Source organism: Botryllus schlosseri, chromosome 4 (genome assembly GCF_051294905.1).
Source record: "Botryllus schlosseri isolate E-star chromosome 4, Bs_hap1, whole genome shotgun sequence".
In the NCBI taxonomy this organism is placed as follows: domain Eukaryota; kingdom Metazoa; phylum Chordata; class Ascidiacea; order Stolidobranchia; family Styelidae; genus Botryllus; species Botryllus schlosseri.
In genome coordinates, this window is record NC_137239.1 from 26,288,758 (window position 1) to 26,307,465 (window position 18,708).

Here is an 18,708-nt window from a genome sequence, read left to right on the forward strand (position 1 = left end):
AAAGTTATACACTACATGCTTTCTCCATAGGGTGCTGACTGGTTCCGAGTTCATGCGTGACCGCTGACCATGTGCTTAGCGGAATCAACATTGGAACCACAAAAGATCACATACATTCTCGAATCTGACTAGAACAATTTCCCTGTTCTCGCCACTTTTGATCGCTTTCTGAGTAGGTTCTTAGGTATATGATGGAATAAAAGACATGTTTATGGCATCTATTTACATAAGAATATCATAAACCAAATATCGAATGATATCCTGCACTATAAGTCCGTCTTCTATACGCACTGCATGCGTGGATAGCGTTAAGCAGTCACTTTGATAAATCCGATAAAGATACATTTTCTGGTGGAGATACGGTTAACATAACGGGCTAGCAGTATAAATGCAACTAACTTTTGCACGGAATGATGATATCTTTGGAAAAGGCGTGAGTAAGGAAATCGTTACATGCACAGGATGTAAACATCTTATGTAGGCAGCAGTGACTCAGAACTTCTGAGCCAAGAACTCTACTCTGGAAATTGACAAGGATCGAATGGCCCTTGTTTAAAACATGTTTTATTGTCTTCTTTTTAGCCATAACGCCACAAACCTTTAATTGTGGCGTCATAATGGATTGGCCACAACGGATTGGCACTGACTTGTGAAAATGTAGGGTGAATATGGCTCCTTTGACGAAAAAGGTTTCCGACCGCTATCTGAAACGGACCAAAAACTTTCTTTGACCAGGACTACATCGCTATGCAGCATTTTTACGGTCGGCGATCATAATCATCAAAACATCCGTTCCTTAGCAATGATATATAACTAGGATTACCATATTTTGGAAATCTGAATAGAGGACACTTTTCGTAAGTTTTCAGACTTTCAATAATGGAGTGAAATCCGGAGAAAGTGGTTATCTTTTCCTGACTTTGCGGTTGGTTGACTAAAAAAATAGGTCATTTTTCTTGCTCAAGTCCCGAAAGACCCCTCGATCGGTTCCTTGGCCGCTGATTTTCTATATTTCAGTCCAATTTCCACGTACATATAACCAAAATTCTCAAAAAAGAGGACATTTAGGCGTTCTCCGAGGACACTTCCAAAAAAGTCAAAAAAGAGGACAAATCCTCTTAAAAGTGGATCAATGGTAACCCTATATATATCTTCGTGCGCTAACTGTTGAACCGACGACGATTTCGAGGATTCAAACCATTCAATATCGTATACGTCGACTATATCGGGTGTAAATCGTACGTAGGCTCATTCTATATTCTATTCTATTCTATTCTATATTCTCATTCTATAATTATACCGGGGGATATAGCGTAGTGGTGACGATAAGCGCGGGAAACGTGAACGATAAGCGCCTACCTCCTAGGCTGCTCGGGTTCGACTCCGCGTCGGAGGTTTTTTTGGGCTTCCCTTCCCCCACGTCGCCGTTCTGATGGCGAAAAAAAGCCCAGAAAATGACCCGACGAAAGAGCGCACTCACAAAGAATGGAAAGAGCAAGAAAGAGCCGCGGAATAGAGACTAACATCGTAGAAGAAACTGTGACATCGGGCTTTAGGCCGAGGTGGATGCCAGCTTAAGAGACCGCAACTGCAACCGGTCGTTCGACATCCTCCTATCTGTTCGTTACATCACATTGTGTCTTATTGCATTGTACATTGTGTGTGTCTTGTTCAGATGAAAATATAATCCGACGATTATTGATTGTTATTATCATTCTTGAAAGAAAAATCATTTTGTTATTGGTATTTGTACAACCTCTGTCTAAAACATACTTTAAAGAAAGTGTTTAAAAACAAAATTTGTTCTAAATGCAAGCGTATAGATGCCAAAATAAATCAATCCAGACGTGAACCGCACGTTGTCTTCATTGCCAGTTAAAAGTGACCTTTGCCCGTACTCATTTGCTTGACTGTACTGACGCAATCATGTGATATCGGAAGCTTGTCGTTTCACGCCGTAAGTATGGATTGCTGCAATATGTAGTTCAACGTCTTGATTTCCGTTGAGTGCAAAGTTTTTGTAGCATTTCGGAAATGCTACTATAATCATCGCATTTCGATTAGGCCTAGTCGGCATAGCCTGTGTCGTTGTTGGGCTTGTAATTTTGAAGAGTTGAGCAGCATAGCATCGTACTTATTCACAAGTTTTTTCAAGCTATAATGCCGCTGGTAACAATGTCAGATGTCAGTGTCGTCCGAACATCCCAAATGATCAAGTTAACCATAATCTGCTCAGGTAAATTCAGAGGTGATCAGAGAAGTCAGCATGGGTACTCCATACGAGAGGTCTCGCTTAAATTTCTACTAAACTACAAAATATAGCAGTAGTGAAGTGATTTCCAAGAATGCTCAATACAACTATAAGTGTAAGTAAAAAATGGAGGTCTGAAAATTAATCGAGAAAGTAGCTTAAAATGTAGATTGGGTTGAGGGGTTACATACTTTTGCCAGCGAGAATCTTCGCGACTAACGCCAAACGACTAACGGTGCTACAAATAATGGAGTTTTCGAAAATATATTCAATTCTAGGCCTGGTTTTACCCAAAAAACTGAAAACTGTCAAGCTGAAGTTGAAGTTAGTTTAAAATCATAATCGCTTGAGGACGTAGCACAAGCAAAAACTACTTGATGTACTTCGACAAGTAGAAGTACTTTGTTGCTGACCACCATAAAAGTGTGGAAAACATATTCCAAAACGACTTTTAACTGTGCAAAATTCAATTTGCTAGAAATCAGCCTATAAACTGGTAAGTAAAAAGTGTAATAAGTCTAAAACATATCCAGGTGAGTAACTAATGCAAAGGCAAAACTTACTCATGAGTAAAAATATAAACAATTCGTTACGGACTACCTCGGTAATTCATCGAATCACGATATAGTGATGGACGCTTGCGTACACTCATGAAGGCGGTGTTCAACTTTTAAAATCAGTCCCGTTTCAGCGGTCGCGCTGGGGATGTGCGCAGATTCGCAGAGTCTAGTCGAAGACGAAGTGGAAAGGATCTCAAACGGGGTGAAAAATCGCAAGATTCTTCACAGCTATTCACCGACGCTGAATTTTAACGTTTCGTTCTGCCTATATTCGTCGTACAATACGACCTGCGGCTTGGTAAATGCGACGGGCGAGTCAATTCGCGAGTCTTCTTTTGATCCGTCGCTGAGAACGAAAGTTATTATTCATGGATACAGGGTAAGTAAACTGTAAATACATCGACTAGGAATTGGCGTATTTACCATATGTCCGCCTTAGCGTAGAGTGCGAATCAAGCTATCGGCTATTTCTGTTGTCAAATTGCTGCTTCCGCAGTGTAAAGTGCCCATGCCAATTGTTATGGAGATTTACCACCGGAGTGTATAATAGCGGGTTATGTTGAAGTCAGATAGATATCACAAGAACAGAATCCACTCCGCCTCTGGGATATATGAAGTGGTTGGATTAAGCCGGTTCGTGTATCGACAGACAGTGGCAGTATAGGGATAATAACCTAGAAGTGAGTCAATTGCATTTCGATTCTTCCAATTGCAAATTCGTGACATCGTGGCATCTCTGTTGCTGAAAACAGTTTGTGTTCCGGCTATACACCAGTTATGTTTCTATATCTCTGTCTTGAAATCAGAGACCCACGGCTGCTTCTGGTTCCTGCTCGTCTCATTAGTGTTTTATCAATTCAAAACACTGCATCAAGATTACGATAAGACAACAATATATAGGAAGATGTCGAAAGGATTTGGAATAGAACATGTAAATAAAAGGCATGTATATTGTCTATACCGGATGGAAAGTTGCTATCACCAACCTCGCGCGAAATATATGGTTCCCGATCAAGAGTTCAAGATGACAGTGTGAGAGCAGGGCTGGCCGCAATGATGTTTTAAAAAATGCCGTTTAAAAAAAAGAAGATATTTTTGGTCCGTTTATGACAGGAGTCGGAATCCTTTATCATCAAGGGCGTTATTGTTGTCCTATATTTCCAATTGTCAATGTCAATCAACGAGGTCGTCACAATTAAATATTATAGTGATGTCATGGCTAAAAAAACAAAAAAACAATAAAACAATAAAAACATGTTTTAAACAAGGACCATGTTTTGAACATGTTTGTTTTAAATTATTTTCCTTGTTTTAAACGCAACCCTAGTCGTAATGCAGCATACAAACATGCGACAAAAAGCTACGTTCCAATTCATTTTCTCTCAGCCATTCGTTGATGACCTTCCCGCATGGGTGCCGAAATTGACGAATCAGATTCTCAAGTTCGACGCCGTTAATGTGATCGCCGTTAACTGGCTCGACGGAGTGAGAACGGACTACGAGCACGCAAAGAGAAACGTACCTCGTGCCGCTGAGCTTGTCGCAAGATTTCTGAATGCTATTTTGGTACGTATAAAATTGCGGCGCGATTTATGCTTCTGTAGTTGTAAATGTTACGAGTGTGTTTACCAGCCTCCCACTCTGGAATGGAGATGGTATTAAATTTTGATTTGCAATACATCCACGTATTCATCAGAGGTGGTCAATAGTACTACTTACTGGACTATATTATTGATTGGTTCTGTTTTAGTCTACTTCCTAATCTACTGAACAGTTTAAGGCAAAACTATTTACCTTACTTTACTTTTGTAAAGAAGAAAGTATTTTGGGTATGCTCGCATCCTCGTTACGTCATATCAATTGTATGAACGAGCCACTGTATCACAGTATCTGAATTTATTTTCGAAAATCGCTCTTATTTGTAGTGCCCTAAGTCATAATACGTTAGTCGCTAAGATGCGCTTTGCAATTTCGGTAGTAGAAACTTCCGACTAACTGCTAGAAGCATGCGACCCAGCGACCAAATCAACATTATCAATCTACTTGATTATTTTCCAGATCTTCATTTTCTATTTCCACTTGGCATGCCTTTTATATAGATTCTTTTGCATGAGTAGAAATTTATAACGTTACTACTACTACTACTGTAGTCCCAACGCTTTCTACTTTGACCACCCCTGAACAATGTTCCCTCTAAGCTGCGCACGTGCGCAAATGCGAAGTGCTGACACGGTCTCTTCGCACAGAAAATCTAAGTTGCGCACAAAAAATCCGAAGTGATGACCCCTTTTTAGTCGTTACGCACTGCTGTCCAAGAGTCTGCGCAGTGAGTTGGAGAATGTGCGCAGATTCGTCAAAAATTAGAGGGAACATTGCCCCCGATATTCATCAATAAGTTTTTGCGACAATTTTCATTTTATCAATTAACCACTACAGTCAAGCCCAGTCAGGTCGGTGCCATCTCGTCTTATCTTACCAGCCCTACTATCTTGAAGCGAATTATACTTTCAGGACGAGTTCGATTTGTACGATCCGAGGGATATGCATGTTATTGGGTTCAGTTTGGGTGCACAAGTGTCGGGATTCACCGGGAAAATAATGAGAAGACACAGGAACGTCAGACTACTCGGAAGGATAACTGGTGTGTGAACTGCACGAATAATTATAAACGCCCGCCCATGATCCATACCGCAATTATCCAGGTATATCTTCGAGAGTTGACGACTGGAACGTTTTCTAGCTTTTCCAAGTTTGATTAGAATTATAGATAGCTACACATTTTCTCCAAATTAGACTAGAATTAGAATAACTGAATTCGCAAATACTTGGAAATTGCATTATCCCGAATAGAAAGAAATACAACAAAAATCAAGTTTAGCTCGTATCAAATCACTAAGATTGACTGGTTTTGCGCTATACAGTTCTATTATGGTATAGCATTTTAAGTAAAATCAGAAAATGGATCAGAATTATAATAGAAACATTAGACTAGAATTATATTACCGTCATTTACCTCTAAGTAGACAACTAGAATTATCTAGTAGTTCCTTTTTATGTATCATGTCTTTTCTAGGATTAGACCCAGCTGGTCCCGGGTTTAACTATAGAGATTGTACAGTCTCTATAGTTTAACGTTGAATCGCCGAACCTCAGACTGGACAAGAGTGATGCGATGTTTGTTGACGTCATACACACCGACGCAACAGCTGATTACGATTTCGGTATGAGATATTGGCTATCTGTGACTATAGCAAAGCAACAGAGTTTAAGCATTACTTGACTATGTAACTAGGTAATGGCAGCATAGCATATCTCAGAAAATTGACATGGATATCCAGACTATGTAAATGAGTATTACCCATGAGCAAAAGAACATTACTAAGGACTGTAACAGATGCAAATAACGCGATTGGAATAATGGGTACCGTGGTTACGGCGTCAAGGGAATACTCGACTTTGTCATACGATTTTCGAATATTTTTCTACCTCCGCTCTTCTTTATGTCAATATTCATTTCATGATATTTTAATTTCACAGAGTTGGGATTGAACAGAAATGTTGGACACATTGATTTCTATCCGAATGGAGGCTCCAATCAAGCTGGCTGCTTGAAATGGAAGGATATTAAACTCGGTGACTCCCTTATGGGAGGTCAGTAGGCTACTATGTACTATTGTAGTCGTACTATTGTAGCTACCTTAAAGCCTAACCCAATCGTGCCCGGTGATTCATATGTGACCCAGCAAATACGTTGTATATTTCTCATCCCTATTACACATCGCAGTGACATAAAGTTACCATATTCGTGGCGCTAAGATCACTGACCAAATTCTGACACCAAGTTATCCAAGACTGGGCCTCAGAAATAATTTATCAGAAAACCCGAATCTTCCAAGTTCTATTGTGCTATCTATTGACAGGACTCTCGAATGTCTGATAGGATTTTTATAATATGCCTTTTATAAGCTTAGTTGTATGTTTACTATTTTCGGGTCATTCATATAGACATGGTGCGATACGTCTCGTGTGATCACACTCGGGCTGTTTCGTTTTTCATGCATTCGGTAAACAACACCATGCATCGTGCATTTGAAGCTTTCCGATGCTCCAATTTCGACCGGTTTCAGGTACGTTGGTACAAGTATGTAAATGTTTTTAAATTCTTCATGTTCATGTTCGATAGTTATTGCACGTTTTACGATATATTAATTCGCTTCGAACTCGAACTGGACTATACGAAATAGTCAGAATGCATTTCCCATGTGTACAAGAGCATAACATCACTGAACTGAATCTAGGATCATCTTCCCGGTCCCGAGATCATATATAACTGATCTTGGCGAGTCGCATGATAACGCAGCTTGCCAATATCGCAATTCGCATGCAAGTTTTATTTTTACAACTTCTACACCACATATTCAATCCGCCCACAGTTCACAGCAGGATAGCTGCCGTACTGCGACGGAATGCAATGTCGAGCGTTCGAATTTAATGCGGATTATATAGTTACCAGCAGTGAATTTCGCCCGTTATACAAATAAAACGACCATTGTCGTTCACGTTGTGAAATTATTTTGATCCACGATTTATGATTTTCATGATCACATAGTCGTGATGTTACTGGTAGTCGCACCGAATGTCTGTACAAATGTCAGACACATGCCAACTAGCCTATTGTCATTTGTGATCAAATATAATAAATTGGACTTGAAAGCCAATTGTTACGCAAAGGCTGTATGGGTTGATCACGACCTCGCAGATTTGTCATTTCCACTAACGTATCTTTCTGCATGTTCGTATGCTGCATCAATACCAATGGAGGTTCAAAGCATCCAAAGTTGAAAATAGTATCGAAATCATTATTCCTGTTGATCAATTAACTATTATAGTGGCAAGGAGCCTATAATTTCAGTACTGGAAAAACTCATCTATCACAACTCGACTCGAATCCGATGATTCAGATTTGAGCTCTCAAATTATTGTACCTAGACCTAGCAACTATAAAGATAACAACAACGCACCGCGGACAAAAGTTTCGCTTACCCAATAATATAGTAGTTAGTATTTGCTACGCATATAGCTGTTCTATTGTATTCTGACTAATCTAGCGCGTTTTATTCGATTACATTATCAGGATGGCAAATGCTTCGGCTGTGGCAAACGAGTCGCTTCTTGTTCCACGCCTATGGGGTATTGGTTACGGAAGCAGGATGTCAGAAAGCAAGGCAGCTATTACTTGCTCACAACGGCAGAACATCCATATTGCGGTATAGTAATAGGATGGAGTTTTATGCGTTGATAAATTACGATCCTCATATTCAACGCAGGCTTGCATTACAAACTAGAAATTCAGTGATCAAGTTCCGGTCGCACGGACTCCGGGAGCCTGCTAAGTTTCGGACAAAGACTTCATAAATACGGTACAACGCATTTCATCTTGCTGTGTGCGATTTCACGCATACAAATTCCGATTCAGCCGATTCTGTTTTAGGGAATTCAGGCGCAACGCAAGTATACGTCACGGCAATATTGGTTGGAGAAAGTGCCGGGGTCAGTGATATAGCCTTGGACAGGTAATATCCATGGGATATTGTGATGCCTAGTCCATTCCTGTTCGCGCACATACACAGCGAGGCAAAGAATTTCGACACAAATGCTAGGAATCTCTGTCCTGTTCACTTGTAGCGTTACATACATGTAGTGTTACGTATGTACGTGCAGTGTCACAAATGTGTGCTACGTATAGTGATGCATGTGTAGTATTCCATATGCGTAGTGTTACACACACATCAAGTCGACGGTTGATTAAATTGGTCTCACCAGGAAAACTTGAAAATGTCAAATGTAATCGGTATCGACATGGAAGGGGCGATACGACCGGGTGGTCATCTAGTCAACCCCTTCTCTGTAAAGCCATGCAGTGTGCAGTGTTTTATTACGTAAAATAAATCATTATTCATCATCATCACTCTTTGCATATGTGCACTGTGCAGGGGAAACTTGGTATCTGCGAGACCCGGAGAAACGTCCACACACGTCTTTGTGGCTCCTTGGGGCGAAGCCATCGGAGATATCGTGTTGATGGAGTTGAGACTGCAAGGTGATTGGATATCTCGTTTTCTTCGCGAAGATTTGAGAGTTGAGAGAGCCCGGATCTTCGATGTTAAGGCCCGGAATACGTGAGTATTAATCGAATATAGAGTAAAATAGCATAATGTACGGTTCGGTAATAATTCGTAGTGTTGGAATATTTCTTCGCTGACCAGCTTTTTGAACATTTTTTTTGCATATTTGATATCACACAATGGCTCCGCAACCACGATGATCATTGATCAATTCTACTCCTGTGACTAGTACAGTTCGCAAATGTTTGATTCCTACACCCGGTAAGGTGCATCAGTGCTCCATCCCTTGCCTATTTGACAGGTATATTTCGCGATCAATCAGAAGCGACGATGTAGGTGATACGCAAAGTGTATCGCTGCGAATGAGAAGACAACACAGGCGGAGACGCGACTGATGTCTGGCTATATTGAAAGGAATTTAACTCCGAATCACAGCAATACTGACTGGGAGATTTCAATCTTCCACATATTCGTAATCAACTGATCATTCTCGTGCATGTTTCCCTGGTTTTATGATAAGGAATCGTGCTGGTAAAGCAGTGTGGTCGTAAGTTTTTTTTAGGGGCCGTGGTCTTCAACTGAGTGATAAAGCAAATAGGTTATCTCTACTACGAACTGTACTGGTCGTCACTGTCGACTTTGATATAATTTTCGATAGAACAATAACGAAGCAAAATCTACCGATCACAACCGCAAGAGCTAAATTGGACCAATCAAGCGATCAAACGTGAAATGTGGAAGACCAGTAGTACCAAGATCGGCATTAACAAAGTGCAGGCCAGGTGTGTCAAACGCAACTTATGCGTCGCGGGCCGGATTCAAACATTAAGAACGATCGCGGGGCGATAAAATGATTCCAAAATGTAACCTCAAAATCATGGCCTTGTTTTCACTAGAGTACTTCATAATCAAGTCTATATATACAATAATACATTATATTATATTTCTGATCATATGTGTTCTATTCTAGCAACCCCGTTATTCCAAATAAAGTATTCGGCCGATCATTGGGCGATTAAATACAGTGGCTCTAACGACGTTAGAATTTGGCATATTTCTATGCCCCCTTTGTCTTAGTCGTAATGTGACGTTAGCCCTGCGTATGCGTTGTGGGGAATAGAAGAGGTTTAACCGTAAACGCGGATATCGGAATTTCACACATTGGGCTATCATTAAATCGCGATTCGTGGACCGTTCCAGTTAAGACATACAGCAGTGCGGCCACCGATAATTTAATTATATTTTTGTGTAACTATGCTATAGTCTCCATGTAACCTGCATAAAACGGTTTTGCATTTGCATTTTCGCTTCTGGGAATAACTACTTTTTAGTCCATATTACCATAAAATTCTTTACTCGATATGCACCATTTTCCTTCTCGTAATTGGGTGTCACCGATTCGTTCCTCCTAATGTGGACTAGACCAAAATCAAGTGTCAATTCTGAACAGAGTTCTGAACAGAATTCGTCGCATTTGTGAAAATAATTCCTGTACCTTTAGTTTATCAACCGTCACCGAAGATGCGTATTCGTTTGGCGCGCGTGTTGGAGAATATCTTGTGTATTCACGGGATATCGCGAGCTCGTTAATTGACTGCAGTCGGACTCGGGAGTAATGTTTTGACTGCAGTCGGACTCGGGAGTAATGTTTTGACTGCATGCCGTGGTGAGGTGTTGAGTATAATACTGGCGAGTTCGTCAACACGAGGAAGTTGATCGGATCGATATGTATTATCGGCATAAGTGCATGTAATAACCCTAATTCATTGATGCTACCTTGGTAAATTTGAATTCAAATTCAATCAATTCAGCCGGCGGCCGACTGGCTACGCGCAACGCGCCTGCATGATAGTATCGTAATTTTGTCACCATATATACAAGCGACAAGTAATTGGTGATATCAAACACTCGCGATTCGGCTCATTTGTCAATTGTGACGTCTGCTCTTTGTGACGTCATCGATCCAGCATTCGTATGGAAAATTAAGAGGTCAACGCCTATCACTCTGTCATTCTTGTCGGACCTGTTTTACCCGGGCAGTAATGTAACTGAATAGATTTTTAAATTTATACGTATTGCTGATACTGGCTTGTTGATTTATATAGCGATGCAAGCCTACGTGCACAAGTGTATGCGTAATAATAACGCTGGCAAGACTTCGGCCTACTTGGACCACGGAATAACGTCATGCATGACTGATCTGGAAATGTGAAGAGTCGTCGCGACCAGCACAGAAATGCCAAATGAATAAATGAATAATTGTATAACACTTTAGAATGCAATCCATATTACGCGTTCGTCACTACAATTTGGAGTTGCTTGTCGAAAGTTCCCGTTTCAGATATTCTTGCATTTCCACCCAAATTCGCTTTTCAGCTCTAGCATGCATATTTGATATACCGCCGAAAGCGACATATTTTTTCGCCTGTGCTGAATAAAGGCGCCTTCTGTGAGGGGTGTACGGTGTTTGTACCAGGTGTCCGGTACCGGGACACGTCTTCAGAGTGTACTTCCCGCAACCGCGATCAATGAGACGCTTGGTCATTACCACAGCTTTTTCGGTGTTGACACTCTTGTCGTCTTCGCAAAATACGATAAAAAAGGATTTGTCCGATTTCGAGAAGTCAATCAACGAGTTTCCCACCACGTCGTCATCATAATAATCATCAGCTAATTTTGCAGTAACGAGATCACCGTCCTCCTCGTACATATAGCCATGATTTATGCGGACTTCTGGCCAGACCCGACCTTTGTATCGTAAAGTAGTCATGTACGCAAAGATCGGGACCGCTACAGCAACGGCGCATTTAAAACCGGGAATATAAGTAGCACAAGCTAACGCTATCGTTGCCCCGAGAGAGTAACCGTATATTCCAATACCAACCGCTCTTGTTTCGGGCAATGTTTCTAGAAACTCTTTGGCTTCTTCAAAATATTCCAAATCCAGCTTGGAATATGATTTTGGTAGGTCGTCGTACCCGAAGACAGCCAAGCTGAGACTCAAAAAGCCCCGTGAAGCCAGCAGAGAGGCCCGATGCTCTTTGAACGTCTCTTTGCCGTTCAGCACTATTACGGTCGGGAAAGGCCCAGTTCCTTTCGGAACGAATAACGTACCACGTACTCGTTTCCACTTCACTGGTATTCTGCGAACAGCTATTCCTTTGTATCGGCGTATATTCACAGTTTTCGCTAAAACTTCAATTCCCGAACCAAACACTCCATCTGCGTGCGAATCGTATACACGAATGGCGACTTCTGACGGTGTTTCCACGTCCCTTATATTCATGTCTTGCCGACCGATATTGTTTTGAAGAGAGGCTTTCATGCTCCAGAAAAGACCCATAGGCTCTACACCAGTGTAAGAACCTCCAATGGATGGTTGAATAGCTAGATCGACCACACCGGTACTGCTGGCAGTGTATTTAGCGGAACTCTCAAAGCGGCCGGTATCGTTTCTGTCAAAAACTGCATGAATTGTCACTTTGTGATACGCCTTTAGCCCGGCAACGCGGATCGATACATCCTCATCAGCTAAGCAATCCTTCGGTGTCACCGATATGATAGGATACATTGTCCCGTAGACTACGTATATGCTACTGTTCATTCTACACATAGACAACGATTTACGTCCACAGCATATGTGTTTCCGCGGGTATTTGCCTAGCCTATGAGGATAAACTTAATACAATATTTGCTCACAGTGTAGTGTGGTGCATGAACTCGAGCGTTGCGAAAGCACAAATATAACCAATATTCATGCTATTGCGACGATGTAATCAGAAAGCAAACGACACTGGCTTGACTTTTCTCGATGAGAGATCAGCACGAATTGCATTTTACTTCGGATTGCTAAAATGCAATGATGTCCATTCCATTACCATTGCTTAGGTACTCACTAGATTGTACAAAATGTACAATGTACAATCCGGGGGGTTGAAGTGATGGGTTCTAGTCTTGCCAACGTCATGACTTTCAATTTGACAATTGTCAATATGTTTTCAAAAGTACAGTTGAAGGGCGAAAATGATATGAGGTGTTTTTCAAAATAGTTGGCATGTCATGAATCGTGATGACTAGGGCGATATTTTACCTGAAAAACGGAGGATTTTGACCAAAAAAATCAATGTTTTTGACATATTTTGACCTTAAAAAACTTAATTTTGACCAAATTGTGACCTCATGTTTGTAAATTAGGTGTTTTCGTACATAATGTTAGAATTGTACTACTTATGTTCATTTCTGGTTGGAGCTGTCTGTCCCTACGAACTAGTTGAACCTGAAAAACAAAATTGAGTTTAAAAACTGACAATTGTTTGCATGAAAAAACTTTATTTTAGCGAAATCTAGACCTATGAAGAATTCCAGTAGTTACATCACGCATCATGGTAGACATAATTAAAATTTGTTGTAGAACAACGAAAGATGCTTTCCTACATTCTCGGGTAGAAAGTGTCTCTCCTTACTATCAAGTAGCTTGCTAAGAATGGAGAAAGAACGTTCAACAGCAGCAGTTGTTGGCAGGCAACACTGAAGTTGGGCGCATATGGTGACACACCGAGTTGTTCATTCTGACAATCGTGTCTACATCACAATTTTTCATCATGAGCTTCTTGATATAAGAACCAATGCTCACGCTTCAGTTGGGATATTGCAGTATGTTGAGTATAACGCCATGTCAACCTATTTGTGTCATTTGACCGTTCATGATTCAAAATAAGTAGATAATGGACCGTCTACAACGGTAAGCCTATAAAGTAGGCTGCATGCTGTAAAATGTCAAATGATAAGTTCACCGACAGTGCAAACATCTCCAATGAAACGAAATGCAGGTTGCAAAAAGATTTAGACTTTGTAAACAATTTTGACAATTTTTAACCTAACGCTACAATTTTAACAAAATTTTGACTTATTTCGACATGTCTAAAAAATCGTCCTAATGATGACAGATCACCTCGCATGCCAGAAGTGGCAGACGTGCCAGTTTCGCGGAACCTTGTGTTACGGGACAGGGTTGCCCTACAGCCTTTGAGAAAAAAGAGTCGAACAGTGTCGAAAAATGAGCCAAATTGGGTAAAAACACCCAAATTGTTCAATAGCGTTAACAACGTTATCAAACGATACGTAATAACGTTATCAACGACATTAACGTTGCAATGTTACCCATATAGACCCTTTCGTCAATCACCGGTAATTCCAGATTTATATTGTTAATACTGTTGCAGGACTGTCGGCTGACTATGCATGTTCCAAATCAGATACGCGTCTTCTTAAGTGAAATACGATTTTTGATCACACAAATTCCCAGCAATGAACAACAGAGCAAATTAATATTATGCCAAATCTTTATACAATTATGACGAATTAATTACACATTGAAGCCCAATATATACCTAAGTAGCCTGACTAAACTATTCGACCCTAACACGCACGTTGCATAACACGTGCAAGTGCAACGATAACTTGTAAGCGTCAATACAAGCATTCATGTTGAGGAAGCATTGGCCAATAGCGAATGTGAAATTCTGCGACAACACTGCCTACAACATCCTAATTATCGATGGTGTGAACCTATGAAAGGTTCAGGTTCGTGTGAACGCGCACCTCTTTGAAAGGTTCTGTCTGAACTCGAACGTGAACCTCATGACGTCACGTGACGTCATATTGCTAATTTCAACCCTACATTACAGTGAAGTGATAGCGTATACTAATGTACACGATACCTAGCGACTACTCGGGCCACATATTGCCACTATGCTGAAGTACATATTGACGATTTAAACGTCGCCAAATGTATCAACTCAACTGGGGCAATTAAATGATATAACATAAAATCAACATCTTTCGTCGCTTTGTCAACAATTTCGACGAGGATTTGCAAGGGAATATAAGCTTACGCCTTAACGGTATAGGCCAGACGGACAAAGTATTCGGCGTCTGATTATGGCGACGTTGATAATAAGCAGAGTGTAAAACGTGTTTCTATTTAGTTACCGATATTACCCCATTAACAGTTATACAGCAGTAGCCAACACCCCAATCGCGCGGATTTGGTTTTTATGATACAATAAACATATGAAGTCAAGATTGACCCCCTACGCCTGCTAGATTTTTTACATCAGACAGCGATATCAATTTCATTGATTGAATAAGCATCACTCGCTGACTACATGTAGTGTATTTCGCTCTTGATGTTGTGTCATTGCGGGTCAAGCTAATAGGAAGAGAGTCACTAAATATTCACAAACGGAAAGTTAGATATGTCGACCAAACTTTTTGTCACAAAGCAAGTACAATTTCTGAGATTGTCAAGGTTCATGCTCGTTTAGTGTCGATTTTTTTATGGTGCCAGCGCCATGCATAGAGTGGCCCGCAGTCGAAATGCAATAAATTTCAACCAAAGATGTAATAATGAACTGAAAATTGTAATATATTTAGAAGGTTCACAGTGCAGAACCTACCAAGGTTCGTTTGTGAACGTGAACCTCTATATTTCTGAGGCTCACTCACATAACCCGAACGCTAACCTCACGTTCTAACCGTCCCTAATCCTGATAACAGTTTTCAGTCTCGATTTCTGAAAGACATTCATTTAAATAGCTAGTTTGATAGTAAGTGCGAACTGCTTCCAAAAAGAGCCAAATATCGAAACAAAGGGCTAAACATTTTGTTTGAGGGGGAGGGGGTAACTGCCTCCAAAAAGGGCCAATCTGGCAACCATGTTACGTGATAGGTGAGATAAAGGCTTAGATTGCACTGCTACAGGCTACGTTAGATTTGAGCAGTGCTCTCTCTCTCTCTTCTCAACCAGTGGGTCGCGAAGAATTTGATAAATGTTACAGTTTTCAATTCAATTTGCCAAATATGCCCAACACCTTATCTTCTCACGATTAGGCGGATCAATGCCCGTTTTCTTCTAAATCAGTTTTATTTTGCTTCCATAAGCGCCGTAAGCCACATTCCCGTGCTCACAATACTTCACGAGCCAGCTTTTCGTGGCAGTCATTTTGATTGAAGCGCGAAGTTGGACAGTGTCTTTTTGTGTATGCCTCAAAATTGGAATTCATTTCTTTCTCCAAAGGCTTTGCGGACTTCGATTGGAAATGCAAGCCAGCCCGACGCAAGCTATTCTTGATACACCTTTTAGTTAGCTTGCGACGTCTGTCTTTAGTGCAACATACAGAAATGCTATAAATTACAAGTTACAGCGTCCACTTTGCCGCAACATATATTATAATACCATACGTAAATTCTTCAAGAAGACAAGTGTTGACCTGGAAAGTTTAAATAAGAGGCAGCCACACTGAAATAAATGTAACAGAAGATAACGTAAAAGTACAAGTAATGAGATTGAAGTGCCATGCGCGTATTTAGGTTTAGCATTATCTTTTATTTTCTGTGGTACCTTGCCGCCTTCCTCGTCCCTATTCCGATTAGGATTACTACGGATTCGGTGTAATATGTGGACGGTCGTGTACAAGTTTTGAGTAAACCTTAAAAGGGTGTACAAAAGGTTGAAGATCACTGTCCTAACCTATCCCGCACTTAACCTCGATAGTCATGTGCTTCCCAAACTTTTTCATCTCGCGACCGACTATGAGTTATGACCGAACGAATCAGAACCTAATTCGACGTGCAGTGAGCATGAGTAACAAGTTCAACTATAGACGCCGGCAATTTGTTCAATTGCACACGTAGACAAGAATACACGTGATAAATGATTGCAAACGAGAAAGCGTGTATTCAAGCAGTTCTTCGTCTTTGTATTCGAAAAAATTACGAAGTACTACTGGAATACGCGCTCGTCAGTATTAGTATTAGTATTATTAATAATATTTGTATATTATTTAATATCAGTGGTCATTGGTTCACAAAAATCGCGAATCGCGAAAGTTTTCAAAGTTCAAGAATGAGTTTTGTCAATAACATGTATGTTCTTGCTTAAGTTACTATTATTTTTTAGTCCTTTCCCAGCTCACTTAATGGTGCCTTCGGAAAATTTGGACACATGCACATTGCACATCCCAGTCGAGCCATGTTTATTGTTCTTTGTTCATGCGTAACCACTTTTCTGCTCGCGTCGCTCATTACCCAACACTGCCGATCTCTTGGAAAATAAAAAATCACTCAGAGAGATCGCGCGAAGCGCCAAGAAAGATTATTTTTGCACGAGCCAAAAATTCAGAAATATCACATACACATTCAGCGATCGCGACCCAAATTTAGACCCCTCGCGACCCATGTTTGGGTCGCGAACCATACATTAAGAACCCCTGCGATACAATGAAAAGATGGGAGGGTGTCGAAACGACTTGGACTAGTCTCAGAAATCAGACACCCATCTGGGCCTAGGGACTAGGCCATGTAAAGAGGAGGTATGGACAATGACTGAAGTGTAATAGGAGATAACATAAAAAGAACAAGCGATAAACATGAAGTGGCATGCGCCGGGAGGCGAGGTCGATATATCAGGTCGTGGTCCGATTATGTCAAGTTCTGACTAGTATCCATTCAGTAGAATATGCATGCATTTTGACTTGAATGTGGACGAATGCCGGATTGTCGTCAAAATATCGCTCTATAGTCGTAGCCCGGCATACTTGATATCATTTTCATGCTGATTATATGGTATAGTTGGACCTTGTACGACCAGGACGAGCGTGTGTTGTACTTTGCAATTTTGATTCCGGGGTGAAGAAGTCATTGAACTTCTTCGGGCAGTGACCGCAATGAAACTGATACATAGACTTGGTAATACATAGCTCCCTCATTTAGGATACCGAATCTCCTGAGAATAGTGACTCATTGGTCACACAGCCTCGCCTATCTGAAACAAAATTATAACATCAGTAACACCCGATGACCACTCTGACCAAGACGTCTGAACACTGAATGACAGGGATATCGAACTTATGATTCAATCCCGTCGGCTGTTGAAACTCACCTAATCAATGCTACTACATATATGCCTATAGCCATACATTTGTGTTGAATAGAAATCACAAGTCTACAGTTTTCATCCGCAAACGTCATATGACCTGGCGGAATATTGGTGCATTTGGACTCGCTATATATCTATGCATAGCAGTAGATACTGTGGAATCATTGAAATGGTCCATGAACTCGATATACAGGCTATGGCAATGGGAATTTGAGCACCAGCGAATGAATAATGCCACATTGCACGAGTAGGCCTATATAACACATTAGAGAGTGCAGATATTATTTCGCGTTTGTCTCCTCAAATTAGAGTCGTTTGCCGAAAGTTCCCGCTTCACATATTCTTGGATTTCCGCCCAAACCTCCTTTTCAGCTAGCATGCATATTTGAAATACCACCGAATGCAATATATCTTTTATTCTTCCTGGAATAAATCCGGCTTTTGTGTGGGGTGTTCGGTGCTTCCATCAGGTGCCCTGCACCGGAACACGTCATCAGTCCGTACTTTCCGATACAGCGATCAATGTGACGCTTGGTCATCACTGCTGCCTTTTCGCTATAGATGTACTTGTCGTCTTCGGAAAATACGATGAAGAATGATTTCTGCGATTTCGAGAGGTCAACCAGCGAATTCCCAACTACGTCGTCATCGTAATAATCATCGACTATTTATGTCAAGACGATATCGCCATTTTCCATGTATATATTATTCTGATTTCGGCGGACTTCCGGCCAGCCCGACCTTGGTAACGCAAAGTAGCAAAGAACGCAAATATCTGGCCGTTTAGAGAAACGGCACATTAAAAAATGTAGGCCGTACATGCTAACGCTAGCG

At 40.9% G+C, this 18,708-nt stretch overlaps 2 protein-coding genes across 2 annotated transcripts; one reads left to right on the forward strand and one right to left on the reverse strand.

The window, feature by feature from the left end:
• Positions 1-1,953: 1,953 nt before the first annotated feature.
• Positions 1,954-8,384, forward strand: LOC145437631 (lipoprotein lipase-like). The gene is made up of 11 exons (XM_080314912.1): positions 1,954-2,236; positions 2,943-3,190; positions 4,198-4,377; positions 5,323-5,452; positions 5,885-5,906; positions 5,938-6,032; positions 6,349-6,462; positions 6,817-6,938; positions 7,946-8,078; positions 8,139-8,231; positions 8,303-8,384. The coding sequence occupies exons 1-10, from the start codon at positions 2,161-2,163 to the stop codon at positions 8,165-8,167; spliced, it is 1,149 nt and encodes a 382-aa protein (XP_080171038.1). The 5' UTR covers positions 1,954-2,160; the 3' UTR covers positions 8,168-8,231; positions 8,303-8,384.
• A 2,264-nt stretch (positions 8,385-10,648) lies between these two features.
• On the reverse strand, positions 10,649-12,672 carry LOC145437630 (bile acid-CoA:amino acid N-acyltransferase-like). The gene is made up of 2 exons (XM_080314911.1): positions 11,163-12,672; positions 10,649-11,131 (listed from the first exon to the last, which is right to left on the reverse strand). The coding sequence occupies exon 1, from the start codon at positions 12,547-12,549 to the stop codon at positions 11,239-11,241; it is 1,311 nt and encodes a 436-aa protein (XP_080171037.1). The 5' UTR covers positions 12,550-12,672; the 3' UTR covers positions 10,649-11,131; positions 11,163-11,238.
• Between the last annotated feature and the right edge of the window lie 6,036 nt (positions 12,673-18,708).

What these genes read in the sequence shown, in the direction of transcription:
- LOC145437631 (XM_080314912.1), top strand. Translation starts at nt 2,161, where the DNA reads ATGCCGCTGGTAACAATGTCAGATGTCAGTGTCGTCCGAACATCCCAA. An exon ending in TTATTATTCATGGATACAGG is followed by an intron (nt 3,191 to 4,197) that starts GTAAGTAAACTG and finishes ATTTTCTCTCAG; the next exon opens with CCATTCGTTGATGACCTTCC. An exon ending in CGGTGACTCCCTTATGGGAG is followed by an intron (nt 6,463 to 6,816) that starts GTCAGTAGGCTA and finishes TCATTCATATAG; the next exon opens with ACATGGTGCGATACGTCTCG.
- LOC145437630 (XM_080314911.1), bottom strand. Translation starts at nt 12,549, where the DNA reads ATGTGTAGAATGAACAGTAGCATATACGTAGTCTACGGGACAATGTAT.